The 16,504-nt window shown below is 40.4% G+C and overlaps 1 protein-coding gene across 1 annotated transcript in view; it reads right to left on the reverse strand.

Moving 5' to 3' along the window:
• The window catches only part of LOC121531196 (hyaluronidase-5-like), a 56,581-nt gene extending 41,868 nt beyond the window's left edge, over positions 1 to 14,713 (reverse strand). The window contains exons 1-3 of the mRNA XM_045213021.1: positions 13,804 to 14,713; positions 13,463 to 13,584; positions 3,232 to 3,505 (exon numbers count right to left, since the gene is read on the reverse strand). Coding sequence (XP_045068956.1) covers positions 3,232 to 3,505; positions 13,463 to 13,584; positions 13,804 to 14,713 — 1,306 coding nt within the window. The remainder of the gene's footprint in view (positions 1 to 3,231; positions 3,506 to 13,462; positions 13,585 to 13,803) is intronic.
• Between the last annotated feature and the right edge of the window lie 1,791 nt (positions 14,714 to 16,504).

Raw genomic sequence — 16,504 nt, forward strand, 5'->3', positions numbered from 1 at the left:
TTGTAAAAATAGAGGCAATACGAAAAATTTGAAAAATGCTGTAACTGTGATTGCTCAACTGCCTAAACTTCCATTCCCTCCACATTAGAATTAAGAATAATATGAATGTCCATTATGGTAAGGGAGACCAGGGTTGGTTGTCACACTTTCTACTCTCTTGTGTATTTCTCAGCAACAGTATACACTGAGTGTACAAAACATTAGGAACACCTTCCTAATATTGAGTTGCACCCACTTTTGCCCTCAGAACAGCCTCAATTCGTCGTGGCATGGACACTACAAGGTGTGAAAAGCGTTCCACAGGGATGCTGGCCCAAGCTGACTCCAATTTTTCCCACAGTTGCGTCAAGTTGGCTTGATGTCCTTTGGGTGGTGGCCCATTCTTGATACACATGGGAAACTGTTGAAAATGTTTAACCAGCAGCGTTCCAGTTCTAGTAGGTGCGCCTGCCACCTACTACCATACACTGGTCAAAGGCACTTAAATATTTTGCTTTGCCCATTCACCCTCTGAATGGCACACATACACAATCCATGTCTCAATTGTCTCAAGGCTTAAAAATCCTTCTTTAACCGGTCTCCTCCCCTTCATCTACACTGATTTAAGTGGATTTTACACATGACATCAGTAAGGGATCATAGCTTTCACCTGGATTCAATTTGTCAGTCTATGTAATGGAAAGAGCAGGTGTTCCTAATGCTTTATAAGAGAACGACCAAGGTCTTGGGTTGACATGGGGACCGTTTTATTCTCATATCTTTTTCCAACATGGAGTTGTAAGCCACGCTGTCCACTTGTGACAACCAGCCCCATCGCTAGGTTGGATGTCACACAGTATAGAGTTGGTTGTCACAATGTTTGCTAGTAGCTTATTCCTTTTGTAACAGGAAATGAAACAATATAGCATAGCTTTTCTTGAATCGAATGATATTCCTAAATACATTCAGCATTTTATGCCTTGAGAATAACTTTTGACATTTTGAGTAAATGTTTGTTTGTATGCATGTGTTTCAAATCAAATCAAATTGTACTGGTCACGTACACATATTTAGCAGATGTTATTGCGTGTGAAGCAAAATACTTGTCTTCCTATACAGTTGAAGTCGGAAGTTTACATACACCTTAGCCAAATAAATTTATACTCAGTTTTTCACAGTTCCTGACATTTAATCCTAGTAAAAATTCCCTGTCTTAGGTCAGTTAGGATCACCACTTTATTTTAAGAATGTGAAATGTCAGAATAATAGTAGAGATTTATTTCAGCTTTTATTTATTTCATCACATTCCCAGTGGGTAAGAAGTTTACATACACTCAATTAGTATTTGGTAAAATTGCCTTTAAATTGTTTAACTTGGGTCCAACGTTTCGGGTAGCCTTCCACAAGCTTCCCACAATAAGTTGGGTGAATTTTGGACCATTCCTCCTGTGTTTGTAGGCCTCCTTGCTCACACACGCCTTTTCAGTTCTGCCCACAAATTTACTATAGGATTGAGGTCAGGGCTTTGTGATGGCCACTCCAATACCTTGACTTTGTTGTCCTTAAGCCATTTTGCCACAACTTTGGAAGTATGCTTGGAGACCCATTTGCAACCAAGCTTTAACTTGCTGACTGATGTCTTGAGATGTTGCTATAATATATACACATAATTTTATTTCCTCATGATGCCATCTATTTTGTGAAGTGCACCAGTCCCTCCTGCAGCAAAGCACCCCCACAGCATGATGCTGCCACCCCCGTGCTTCACGGTTGGGATGGTGTTCTTCGGCTTGCAAGCAACCCCCTTTTTCCTCCAAACATAATGATGGTCATTATGGCCAAACAGTTCTATTTTTGTTTCATCAGACCAGAGGACATTTCTCCAAAAAGTACGATCTTAAGTAGGAAACCCTGCAAAATCGGCAGTGTATGAAATACTTGTTCTCCCCACTGTATAAGTGAAATAATCTGTCTGTAAACAATTGTTGGAAAAATCACTTGTGTCATGCACAATGTAGATGTCCTAAACGATTTGCCAAAACTATAGTTTGTTAAAAAGAAATTGATGGAGTGGTTGAAAAACGAGTTATAATGACTCCAACCTAAGTGTATATAAACTTCTGACTTCAACTGTATAAATACACTACCAGTCAAAAGTTTGGACACACCTACTCATTCAAGGGTTTTTCTTTATTTGTAGAATAATAGTGAAGACATCAGAACTATGAAGTAACACACATGGAATCATGTAGTAACCAAAAAAGTGTTAAACATATCAAAATATATTTAAGATTTGAGATTCTTCATATAGCCACCCTTTGCCTTGATGACAGCTTTGCACACTCTTGGCATTCTCTCAAGCAGCTTCATGAGGTTCTCACCTGGAATGCATTTCAATTAACAGGTGTGCCTTGTTAAAAGTTAATTTGTGGAATTCATGTCTTTCTTAATACGTTTGAGCCAATCAGTTGTGTTGTGACAAGGTATACAGAAGATAGCCCTATTTGGTATAATTTTTGATTTGTCAACTAACGTGAATTCAATGTGAAATCAACAAAACATTTCACCATGTCATTAGACTTATGTTAAAAGTTGGTTGAAAAAAATATGAAATTCCCTTGCGTTGATGACTTTTAACGAATCCAATCAGTTTTCCACGTTGATTCAACGTCATCACATTGACTGTTTTGGTTGAAATTACATGGAATCAACGTTGATTCAACCTGTTTATGTGCAGTGGGAAGGAATGATTTGTCCCTAGTATCTTTCCCTCTATATGCTTGGTCAGCTCAAGTTGGAAATTCACTGCTGAGTAATTGTAGATACTTAGCCAGTAATTTAATCATATCTTAACTAAATATGTTAAAACACACTATTTCTTCAACGTAATCATCCCAGTACCATTACTCAAAGCACTTAAAAACGTTGGGGTTATTGGGTTAAAGGTTACAGGCTCTGCATACTTTCCAAAGGATACCAAATAATACTCACAATTTTATTTTGACACAAATATGTAATTTTTTACTTTAGTGATCCAGACCTATAGTGCAGGATTCCCCCCCCCCAAATACTGTTAATCTAAAAATGAGAAACTTGATTAATGGCTTCAATCATATACACATACCCTTACTGTGAACGCAACAAAGTGTATGTTTTTTAATTAGTCAGATTTTCTGAGAGTGAAACCCCAGGGAGGCTATACTTGAATAACCATAGGGTTCATGGGATGTGATAAGTGGGGTGAACAGCTACTGCCTGTGTAGCACTGGCAGGTGAACTTGTCTGCTAAAGTGAGGAGGTCAGCGGAGGAGGGTATTCCGATGGCCACGAACTTCCCCTGGGACTTTAGGAGGCGGAAGTTGTCCAGGTTCAGGTGGAGGTAGTCATTGGAGTTGTAGTCCTTTCTGACACAGCGGCCATTGCCCTGGCAAAGGACGTCACTACAGAGTTTGGTGGCAGCGGTCACGTTAGCGATGTATGGGTTGAGGGTGGAGGTCAGGTATGTGGATAATGCTTCACATGAAGCCTGAAATGAGAAAGAAGGGGGCTACAAATAGATATGTCATATCCAAGTGATGTACCTCCTGACAACATGTGGAAGCTGATATGATAAACATAAACATGATTTACTTTCCGTTTTTTACATAAATAGCAATTGGGACATTGTGCCATCATTGTTCAGCATTTCCTTACAGGAAGAAAACATGAATTTCACTTGTGAACATGTGATTTAATGTGAAGTTAATGTGATAGCAGGTGACAACATGTGAAGCAACGTGATAACATAAAACTACACGTGACAATATGTGAACACATGTAAAATAAATGTGACAACATGGGGAAGCAAAATGTCAACATGTGATAACATGAAACTAGACGTGACACCATTTGAGCACATGCGAAAACACGTTCTCGTGAAATAAATGTGAAGACATGGGGACCCAAAATTTCAACATGTGATACCATGTGAAAACCCAGGTGTCAAATGTCATTTAGAATATTTTACTTTCAAAGGCAAAATTGACGTTAATTCAATTTAAATAGTCATGGTCCCCTGCAAGTTTTGTCTAGTTCCCGGTTTGTTCCAAGGATGTCCCAAAGGACATTTCTAGGACATTCTTAAAACGTTGAGTCAGGGTGCACTGGGGGTTTTTTTTCTAGTTGTGGTGAAAATATGGTAAATCTACAACTAGTTACTGTATTTTTACAGCTAAAGTGAGGTGTTAATGTTGAAGGTTAGTATGTTGATTACAACCTCACTTAGATTTGAACTCACAACCTCTTGATTGCTAGCTACCTGAAGTTCCTTCTGCCCCACCAGGACTGTGGACAGAATGAAGATTGGCAAGAATACATTTCTGCACTTTGCCTAAAGTTGCATTAAAAATAAAGTTAATATATACAACAACTTTAAGGTGTTATTTCTATAAAATGTATTCTCATTTAAATTACTGTAAAATCTTTGACTGTGACTAAGCCTTAAAATGGGATTTGAACGTATAACCTCTTGGTCCCTAGCAACCTGAAACAGGGGGCCTGAAACCTGCTACAGTGCAGCTACCCCACCAGATCCGTGAAAGAGATATGGCCACAGACTTATTGGCAACAATGCATTTCTGCACTTTGCTAAAAGCAGCCCAGAATCAAGTAAATAATTGTCCAATTATCAGTTTGTGCCATAAGCGCATTTAAAGTATCCTATAAGTTTAAATGCAATTGCAAGTGAGGCATGCCAAGTTACTGTAATTTGCAGGACAGGCCAAAAAGTATCCAAGTGCTTTGCGATTGACAGTAAATGAATAGCAAAATACTAATACAGTATCCTATTACTGTAGAAATTGACAGTATAATGACTGTAAAATTGACCACAAAATTAACAGCAATGAAATCCACGTGAAAATGTGTTTTTGTAACACTTCACATGACATTTCAGATGTGAAAACATGTGTTTTTGAAACACTTCACATGCAATTCCATGTGTTATCACTGTTCAGCTAAAATATGACCCCAACTGGGATTTGAACTCACAACCTCTTGATTTCAGATACACTGATCTTTGTGATGCACAAAAAAGTATATATAGTGTTCCCCTAAACATGCGTTACCTATAATACATCAAATCAAATCAAGCTTTATTTATACAGCACATTTCAGACATGGAATGCAACACAATGTGCTTCACATGAAAAAAACTGATAAAAAACAATGAAATATTTACTACACAACAAACACAAGATAAAAACCTAAAGAATCACAAAAACTAAAAAGCACCCTAAAGAAAGCTACACATATGTGTTTTAAGATCTCTTTGAAATATGTCCACAGTTTCGGCCCCCCTAAGGGTCTCTGGCCGGCTATTCCAGAGGCTGGGGGCATAATAACTAAATGCTGCCTCTCCATGCCTCTTGGTCCTAGGCTTTGGGATAGTTAAAAGGCCAGTGCCAGAGGGACATTTTACATTTTAGTCATTTAGCAGACGCTCTTATCCAGAGCGACTTACAGTTAGTGAGTGCATACATTATTATTATTTTTGACTGGCCCCCCGTGGGAATCGAACCCACAACCGGTGTAATGTGTGCTCTTCGTCTGTTCTTGTTTTGCAGTTGACCAATGGCTTTCTTGGGTAGACCAGACAGGAGAGCATTACAGTAGTCAAGCCTGCTTGTAGTAAAAGCATGGATGAGTCTCTCTGTATCAGCCTGAGCGAGAAACGGCCGCACCTTGGCAATGTTCCTCAGGTTGTAAAAAGCTATTTTGGTCACATTCCTAATGTGTGATTCTAAATTTAGTTCAGAATCGAAAATAACACCTAGGTTTTTTACCTGGTGTTTTATCTTTATTGCCTGATTCTCTCTCTGTGCTTTGGCTCCAACAATAAGTACCTCGGTCTTGTCTTGATTTAGCTGAAGGAAGTTGTGAGCCATCCAAGTATTTAAATCACTGATACAGTCTAATAATTTATCAGTGGAGCGAAACTCCTCTGGTGACACAGAAATGTACAGTTGTGTATTTCATGTGTAGCAGTGAAAATCAATGCTGTGCTTTCTGGTAACGCTGGCATATATAAACATATAGACTAAACAGTACTGGACTCAAAATCGAACCTTGTGGAACAACACATGTGAGATGCATTTTCTCTGAGTTATGTTCACCAAGGGTGACAAAAAACTCTGTCCATAAGGACACCATGGTCAACAGTATCGAATGCAGCACTTAAATCCAAGAGTAGAACAGAAAGCTGTTTGGCATCTGTGTTGGCTCTAAGATAATTTACCACTTTAGCTAAGGCTGTCTCTGTACTGTGGTGGGCACAAAAACCAGATTGGAATTTTTCCTAAATACAGTTTGTATTTGTGTTTGTATTTATTAGGGATCCACATTAGCTGCTGCCAAGGCATCACATATAAAACAAATGATAAAACAGTACATCATATAACATTGTTACACCACTACATATCTACAATACAAAATGTATAATACCACCATAAAACAATATTACAATGTCTGTGTGTGTAGAGTGTGTGCTAGCGCTTGTGTGCGTATGCGTGTCTGTACCTTTGTGTGTGTCTCTTCACAGTCCCTGCTGTTCCATAAGGTGTATTTTTACCTGTTAAAAAAAAAATCTGAATCTACTGCTTACATCAGCTACCTGATGTGTAATAAAGTTCAATGTAGTCATGGCTCTATGCAGTACTGTACGCCTCCCATAGTCTGTTCTGGACTTGGGGATTGAGAAGAGACCTCTGGTGGCATGTTTTGTGGGGGTATGCATGGGTGTCCAAGCTGTGTGCTAGTAGTTTAACTTCTACGGGATCGGTGTCCCGTATACGGGACGGTTGAGCTAACATGCGCTAATGTGATTAGCATGACTGTTGTATGTAACAGCAAACTTTCCAGGACATAGACATGTCTTATATGAGCAGAAAGCTTACATTCCTGTTAATCTAACTGCACTGTCCAATTTACAGTAGCTACTACAGTGAAAAATACCATGTTATTGTTTGAGGAGAGTGCACAACAAAAAAATTTAACGTATCACGGCAACTGGTTTGCTACATTCACCTCTGAAGATAAATAATGTACTTACGTTCAGTAATCTTGCTTTGATTTGTCATCCTAAGGGTCCCAGAGATAAAATGTAGCATAGTTCTGTTTGATAAAATCAATTTTTATATTAAAATGTAGGAACTCGGTTCTACAGTTTGAACCACTGCTGTCTCTGGCTCCACACCCACCCTGCCCGGCTATCTAGATGTGTGAACGTTAGTGTATAAGCTAATGACCATCATGTATGACATTCCTGGGAGTGTGTAAATGTACATTTTGTATTACCATACCATTTTTGTATGTTCTCTATAGTTATGTACTTGAAAATGAATCAATTGATCAATTCGGCACTTTTGGGCAGACTTGATACAAAAAAAATGCTTCACTGGATCAATCTGAAACTTTGCACACACACTGCTGCCACCTAGTGGCCAAAATCTAAATTGCGTCTAAACTGCTATATTATATTGTGGCCTTTCTCTTGTATTTCAAAGATGATGTAACCAAAAAAAAATAGAAAACACATGATTTTCTGTTTGTATTATCTTTTACCAGATCTAATGTGTTATATTCTCCTACATTAATTTCACATATCCACAAATGTCAAAGTGTTTCCTTTTGAAATGGAATCAAGAATATGCTTATCCTTGCTTCGGGTCCTGAGCTTCAGGCAGTTAGATTTGGGTATGTCATGTTAGGCGAAATTGAAAAAAACGTTCCGATCCTTAAGAGGTTAAACAGACAGCTCGGTACATTCAGTTTGTCAATACTTCATACAAAAAAAAGTAGTTATGAAGTTAATCTCTCTTCCACTTTGAGCCATGGGAGATTGACATGCATATCATTAATATTAGCTCCCAGTGTACTTTTAAGGGCCAGCCGTGCTGCCCTGTTCTGAGCCAATTGTAATTTTCCTAAGCCCTCTTTGTGGCACCTGACCACAATACTGAACCGTATAAGGACCTGCCTTGTTAAAAAGGCAGAGCAGCACTTTATGATGGACAAACTTAAATTTTAGTCATTTATCAGATGCTCTTATCCAGAGCAACTTACTGGAGCAATTAGGGTTAAGTGCCTTGCTCTAGGGCACATCGACAGATTCTTCACCTAGTCGGCTCGGGGATTAGAAACAGCAACCTTTTGGTTATTGGCACAATGTTCTTAACCACTAAGCTACCATCTTAGCTACTGTTGTATCAATATGTTCTGACCATGACAGTGTACAATCCAGGGTTACTCCAAGCAGTTTAGTCACCTCATCTTGCTCAATTTCCACATTATTTATTACAAGATTTACAGTGCATTCGGAAAGTATTCACACCCCTCGACTTTTTCCACATTTTGTTACGTTATAGCCTTATTCTAAAATTGATTAAATTGTTCAATATACACACAATACCCCATAATGGTTTCATCAGACCAGAGAATCTTGTTTTCATGGTCTGTGAGTCTTTAGGTGGCTTTTGGCAAACTCCAAGTGGGCTGTCATGTGCCTTTTACTGAGGAGTGACCATCAAGGCCTGATTGGTGGAGTGCTGCAGAGATGGTTGTCCTTCTGGAAGGTTCTCCCATCTCCACAGAGGAACTCTGGAGCTCTGTCAGAGTGACCATTGGGTTCTTGGTCACCTCCTTGAAAAAGGCCTTTCTTCCTCGATTGCTCAGATTGGTCGGGTGGCCAGCTCTAGGAAGAGTCTTGGTGGTTCCAAACTGCTTCCATTTAAGAATGATGGAGGCTACTGTGTTCTTGGGGACCTTCAATGCTGCAGAAATTTTTTGGTACCCTTCCCCAGATCTGTGCCTCGACACAATCCTGTCTCGGAGCTCTACGGACAATTCCTTCGACCTCATGGCTTGGTTTTTGCTCTGACATGCACTGTCAACTGTGGGACCTTATATAGACAGGTGTCTGCCTTTACAAACAATGTCCAATCAATTGAATTTACTACAGGTGGACTCCAATCAGTTGTAGAAACATCTCAAGGATGATCAATGGAAACAGGATGCACCTGAGCTCAAGTTCGAGTCTCATAGCAAAGGGTCTGAATACTTATGTAAATAAGGTATTTCTGTTTTTTATTTTTAATGAATTTGCAAACATTTCTAAAATACAGTTTTAGCTTTGTTATTATGGGGTGTTGTGTTTAGATTGATGAGGAAAAGTTTTTATTTCATCCATTTTAGAATAAGGCTGTAATGTAACAAAATGTGGAAAAAGTCAAGGGGTCTCAATACTTTCCGAATACACTGTAGTAGAGGTTTAGGGTTAAGTGAATGATTCATACCAAATACAATGCTTTACATTTTTGAAATATTTAGGATTAACTTATTCCTTGCGAACCATTCTGAAACTAACTGCAGCTCTTTGTTAAGCGATGTAGTCATTTCAGTCGCTGTAGTAGCTGACGTGTATAGTGTTGAGTCATCCACATACATAGACACACTGGTTTACCCAATGCCAGTGGCATGTCGTTAGTAAAGAAGGAAAAAAGTAAGGGGCCTAAACACTAAACAGCTGCCCTGGGGAATTCCTGATTCTACCTGGATTATACTGGAGATGCTTCCATTAAAGAACACCCTCTGTGCTCTGTTAGATAGGTAACTCTTTATCCACAATATAGCAGGGGGTGTAAAGCCATAACACATACATTATTCCAGCAGTAGTCTATGATCGATAATGTCGAAAGCCGCACTGATATCTAACAAAACAGCCCCCCAATCTTTTTATCATCAATTTCTCTCAGCCAATCATCAGTCATTTTTGTAAATGCTTGTTGAATGTCCTTCCCTACATAAACCTATACGCATGCTGAAAGTCTGTTGTCAATTTGTTTACTGTAAAATAGCATTGTATCTGGTCAAACACAATTTTTTCAAAAAGTTTACTAAGGGTTGGTAACAGGCTGATTGGTCGGCTATTTGAGCCAGTAAAGGGGGCTTTACTCTTCTTGGGGAGTGGAATGACTTTTGCTTCCCTCCAGGCATGAGGGCACACACTTTCCAGTAGGCTTAAATTGAAGATATGGCAAATAGGCTATTATCTTCAGTAATTTTCCATCAAGGTTCTCAGACCCCAGTGGCTTGTCATTGTTGATTGACAACAATAATTCTTTCATAGTATCATTTATTTTGATTTAGTTTAGTCACATGATTTCTCAATATGCAGTACGTTTGCCAATCGGTTGCGCTGCCAGACTTACAGTGGGGAAAAAAAGTATTTAGTCAGCCACCAATTGTGCAAGTTCTCCCACTTAAAAAGATGAGAGAGGCCTGTAATTTTCATCATAGGTACACGTCAACTATGACAGACAAATTGAGGAAAAAAAATCCAGAAAATCACATTGTAGGATTTTTTATGAATTTATTTGCAAATTATGGTGGAAAATAAGTATTTGGTCACCTACAAACAAGCAAGATTTCTGGCTCTCACAGACCTGTAACTTATTCTTTAAGAGGCCCCTCTGTCCTCCACTCGTTACCTGTATTAATGGCACCTGTTTGAACTTGTTATCAGTATAAAAGACACCTGTCCACAACCTCAAACAGTCACACTCCAAACTCCACTATGGCCAAGACCAAAGAGCTGTCAAAGGACACCAGAAACAAAATTGTAGACCTGCACCAGGCTGGGAAGACTGAATCTGCAATAGGTAAGCAGCTTGGTTTGAAGAAATCAACTGTAGGAGCAATTATTAGGAAATGGAAGACATACAAGACCACTGATAATCTCCCTCGATCTGGGGCTCCATGCAAGATCTCACCCTGTGGGGTCAAAATGATCACAAGAACGGTGAGCAAAAATTCCAGAACCACATGGGGGGACCTAGTGAATGACCTGCAGAGAGCTGGGACCAAAGTAACAAAGCCTACCATCAGTAACACACTACGCCGCCAGGGACTCAAATCCTGCAGTGCCAGACGTGTCCACCTGCTTAAGCCAGTACATGTCCAGGCCCATCTGAAGTTTGCTAGAGTGCATTTGGATGATCCAGAAGAGGATTGGGAGAATGTCATATGGTCAGATGAAACCAAAATAGAACTTTTTTGTAAAAACTCAACTCGTCGTGTTTGGAGGACAAAGAATGCTGAGTTGCATCCAAAGAACACCATACCTACTGTGAAGCATGGGGGTGGAAACATCATGCTTTGGGGCCATTTTTCTGCAAAAGGACCAGGACGACTGATCCGTGTAAAGGAAAGAATGAATGGGGCCATGTATCGTGAGATTTTGAGTGAAAACCTCCTTCCATCAGCAAGGGCATTGAAGATGAAATGTGGCTGGGTCTTTCAGTATGACAATGATCCCAAACACACCGCCCGGGCAACGAAGGAGTGGCTTCGTAAGAAGCATTTCAAGGTCCTGGAGTGGCCTAGCCAGTCTCCAGATCTCAACCCCATAGAAAATCTTTGGAGGGGAGTTGAAAGTCTGTGTTGCCCAGCGACAGCCCCAAAACATCACTGCTCTAGAGGAGATCTGCATGGAGGAATGGGCCAAAATACCAGCAACAGTGTGTGAAAACCTTGTGAAGACTTACAGAAAACGTTTGACCTGTGTCATTGCCAACAAAGGGTATATAACAAAGTATTGAGAAACGTTTGTTATTGACCAAATACTTATTTTCCACCATAATTTGCAAATAAATTCATTAAAAATCCTACAATGTGATTTTCTCGATTTTATTTTCTCATTTTGTCTGTCATAGTTGACGTGTACCTATGATGAAAATTACAGGCCTCTCTCATCTTTTTAAGTGGGAGAACTTGCACAATTGGTGGCTGACTAAATACTTTTTTTCCCCACTGTATTTGCCATACCTTTTGCCTCATCCCTTTCAACCATACAATTTTTACATTTCTCATCAATCCAAGGGGATTTAACAGTTATTACAGCCATTTTCTTAATGGGTATATGCTTATTAGTAACTGGAATAAGCAATTTCATGAATGTCTCAAGTGCAGCGTCTGGTTGCTCCTCATTGCACACCACAGACCAGCAAATATTCTTTACATCATCAACATAAGAATCACTACAAAACTTATTGTATGACCTCTTATACACTATATTAGGCCCAGCCTTTGGAACTTTGGTTTTCCTAGATATGGCTACTATATTGTGATCACTACATCCTATGAATTTGCATACTGCTCTCCTTGGTGAGGTTTAAAGGTGCCAGATCAGCTTGGCAAATGGCTGACAGATAGCCAGACACCTCCCCCCTTCTCCCCCACAGGAGAGGAGGGGGGGAGGGGGGGGGGGGGTTTGACTTAACAGGTTTTTTGACTTAACATAAATAGTTTGCAGAAAATGACTCCTTTTGGTCTCCATTATGGGAAGAAAGACATCTCTTTGTTACAGAGAGACTCTTGCTGCCTAAAAACTCTAACATCAAAAGATTGGACATTGGAACATTGTTGTTGAGATCCAAATGTTTGGTATGGTCGGTGGGGATCTAAAGAATAATCATGTTATATTGTTTATTGTTTTGTGATGTTATTAAGGATGGTATTACTAAATAAAAAGTGAAAGTGTACACATTTCATTGATCAGGTTTGCATCTAAATGTTGTTTAAAATATATGATTAAGTATGAGAATACGTTTGTAAGATAGCAATGTAATTTTAGCCTTCTAAATGAGAATTGTTTTTCATAGAAACTTTTGCCAGTCAGTAACCACGCCCAAGTGAGCACAGACATTGGGTCGGCGTGATGGAGCGCCCCTTTTTCCCCGAGGATAAAAGCCTTGGGAACTAAATTTACATTTAGACCAGGAAGCGTGGAGAGTGGCAACTGCACGTTTAGAATGGTTCGAACTTTGAATGAGAAAGACCAGCCGACGTGAAGCGCAAGCTTACGTTACAAATCAACAGATTTTTCACCTTGTCGGCTCAGGTATTTGAACCAGCAACCTTTCGGTTACTGGCCCAACACTCTAACCCAAGGATCGTCAATCCTGTTCCTGGAGAGCTACCATCCTGTAGGTTTTCCCTCCAACCCTAATCTAGCGCAACTGATTCTAATAATTAGCTGGTTGATAAACTGAATCAGGTTAGTTATAACTGGGGTTGGAGAGAAAACCTACAGGAGGGTAGCTCTCCATGAACAGGGTTGGCGAGCCCTGCTCTAACCGCCAGGCTGCCTGCCGCCCTGCCAAGATCATCACATGTGAGGTGTTCCAAAAACATATGATTTTACATGTGCAAAATGTGTAAATGTCACATGAAATCATGTGATTTTTCTGTAAGGGTACTGCACCACCACTCAAAAAAGCTTTTTAGATTGAAGTATTCAATTACATTTAAATAATTTCATTTTCCTGTGAGGGAACTTCTTGTGTGAAATGATACATACAACAAAACATAGTACAAATTCAATAAGTGTACTTAATATGTTATCATGGGACATAAAATAAGAAATGTGGAGAGGTGTATGTGAGATTACCTTGTCAGTATAGTCGGCACTGGCCCCCCAGAGCACTGACCCGGAGGCCCCCAATGCTGCACTTTCTCCAATACTTCTGATCAGATCCTCCTGGGAATGACAGACATACAGTATGACAGAAACTCCTGCATGAAACTCACCTGAAGTCAAAATACATTTGTAATAATGTGTGCACTGCATGTCTTGATAATGTTCTTGTGAGTTATCGGCATTTAGTGACCACACGTTTTAATAGCACAAAGCTAAAGATAACATAAAAGTCTATTGAAATTGCATAGCAATTTGAACTATTAAGTAATTGAAATCTAATGCCCTCACCGTACTGAGAAACTTGTGGTCACGGAGTGGGCGTGAGTACACATAGATGGGCACAGTGTAGGGGCGTTTGGGCAGAGCTGCCACCCTCACTGCCTCCTGAACGCGGTTTCGGACGAAGAGCGCCACCTTAGAGCTGTTGTTCAGCGATGCAGGCAGGTAGATTGAAGGGTATAGAGCCGTGCTGGACTCCCAAAGCCACAGAAGCTCGTCGTTCTGGCTCTTGGTCTTGTCGGAGCACTGCCCTGTGTAGTCTGGCTTCTCCCAGCCATAGTTGTAGCAGTCGGGGAACAGATAGAACCCCCATTGCTGGATGGGCCGCTGGCTGATACCTAGCATCATTGTTCCCTCCATGTACTTGCGGGCTGCAGTCTGAAACTGCTTCTTGGCCTCAGTGGTTGCTTGTGATGGGGACAAAGAGGGGTCCTTCTCTCGAGCGTAGGCGATGGACAGTTGACGGTAAATATCCTTGGACCCCCAGTTTCTGTCCCACAGGGGGCGCCATTCTTCCCAGTCAATGACAGCCAGACCCGGGGTTGTGTAAGAGGGGATATACTGATTGATGTCACCATAGGCCTTAATAAGGTGGGCCGTCAGGTTGCCCTTTTGGGGGATGCCGCCATTGAACTGGCGATGGTGGTTGGGGTCAACGTAAGGGTACAGGCCCAGGCGGTCAGAGTAGAACAGGGTGAGGAACTGACCAGGAACAGCAGCAGGCGTGGTCACTGCCTTGAAGGACCAGGTGTCCAGTGGGATCTCCAGCCTCTTGCATGCAGGGGTCGGGGCATTCCATATACCCACAAAGGGATAACCGTCAAACAGTGGGGGCTCCGTTGTAGGTAGGGGGGAGACGAAACTAAGACACACCAGAAGGGAGAGGGCAAGGGTGGGGAGTAGCTGTGGCGTGCACCTTTTCATCTGGGTGAACTGGTCCATCGTGACTACTCTGTGAAAAAAATACATAAATACATGTATGTGGCCACTGGCAGTGGAGGAATATGACTTCCCAACAATCTCTGTATAGCTACAGTGAGGTACTGTATTATGTGTCTTTTCAGCTATCTTTAAACCTTACAGCCAGTGCAGAGAGAAAATGTACTAGAGCCAGTGGTGGCAGTTATTAGAACTTTTAGTACATAAGCTGTTGATGACAATGTTCAAGTATTACAAAGTCGGATGACAGACTAATATTACGGATATTACAAAGAAGCCAAAAGACAGCCTACTAGTACTTACCTGTGCGTAATAAACATTTGGAGTGCACAGGCAGAGTAGAGAACACATATTTTTATACCATGGGGGTAATCTATTCCATTTGATGTCATTTTGGGTCAAGTGCTCGTTAAACATGGTCCTGTTTGTTGTACATTGTGATTTATCATTCAAGAGCTTTTTCCGTGGTTCCATGAATGACTGTTATTGACTATTTAATAGACTGATTAGAGAGAGACGGGTCAGAGCAAGGACATGCAACGGTTCATATTTGCAGAATTTCAGTCTGGCTGTCAAGGTATACTTGTCTCTGGTATCTGAAAATTACAGGAGATTATGTATCACCTGTTATTGTAAAGCTATTGCTCAACGTTTTGAGAAACCTCTGGTCTAGACAGAATTCTTGACATATGAAATGGGAGAACAAAAACCTAGTATTATAGGCCTAAGTTCCAAAGCTGGGCCGATTGGATAATATACCCTATGCATTTATACTGTCACGTTCTGCAAATCAAACATTTTCCATGACCTAATAGATAAAAACGGGCACATTAAGAATGTCATTTTCATTTTTTTGTCCTCTGGATTGGAGCAAGTTGCGGACACGTCAGGCTCCGAATCAGGTTGCAGGCTTTGGGGCGAGAGAACAGTTAAGTGCTATCATCAAGCAGCTACCACACTTATGTCAACCAGTACAACAGGTCCTGTACATTTCTGTGAAACTATTGTTTTTACTGTTATCTGGTCTCCTATTTCTTTTCTGTACTCAGGAAAACACAGATGCCCTTCAAGGCACCTGACCTCTGGAGTGTGCGGAGGATATCAGTGTTTGTCTGCAGTTATCAGCCTAATATACACTGTTACATTGCATGCGTGTAAGAGAGAGAATGTGGCCAAATAATCATACAATAGAATCCAAACGTTAAGGATCACTTTAAGGGTAATTTAAAACCTCTTAAGGATCGGACCCTTTTTTTCAATTGTCGCCTGAAATGACATACCCAAATCTAACTGCCTGTAGCTCAGGACCTGAAGCAAGGATATGTATATTCTTGATACCATTTGAAAGGAAACACTTTGAAGTTTGTGGAAATGTGAAATTAATGTAGGAGAATATAACACATTAGATCTGGTAAAAGATAATACAAACAAAAAACATGTGTTGTCTATTTTTTTGTTTTGCTCCATATAATATTGCAGTTTAGGTGCAATTTAGATTCTGGCTACTAGATGGCAGAGTGTGTGTGCAAAGTTTCAGATTGATCCAGTGCAATACTGGACTATTTTGTATCAAGTCTGCCCAAAAGTGCCGAATTGGTCAATTGATACATTTTCAAGTACATAACTATAGAGAACATACAAAAATTATATGGTAAATCAAAATGTACGTTTACACACTCCTAGGAATGTCATATATGATGGATCATTAGCTTATACACTAACTTTCACACATCTAGATGGCTGGGCGGGGTGGGTGTGGAGCCAGAGACAGCAGGGGTTCAAACTATAGAACCC

The sequence above is a fragment of the Coregonus clupeaformis genome, unplaced genomic scaffold (assembly GCF_020615455.1).
Source record: "Coregonus clupeaformis isolate EN_2021a unplaced genomic scaffold, ASM2061545v1 scaf0073, whole genome shotgun sequence".
Taxonomy (NCBI): domain Eukaryota; kingdom Metazoa; phylum Chordata; class Actinopteri; order Salmoniformes; family Salmonidae; genus Coregonus; species Coregonus clupeaformis.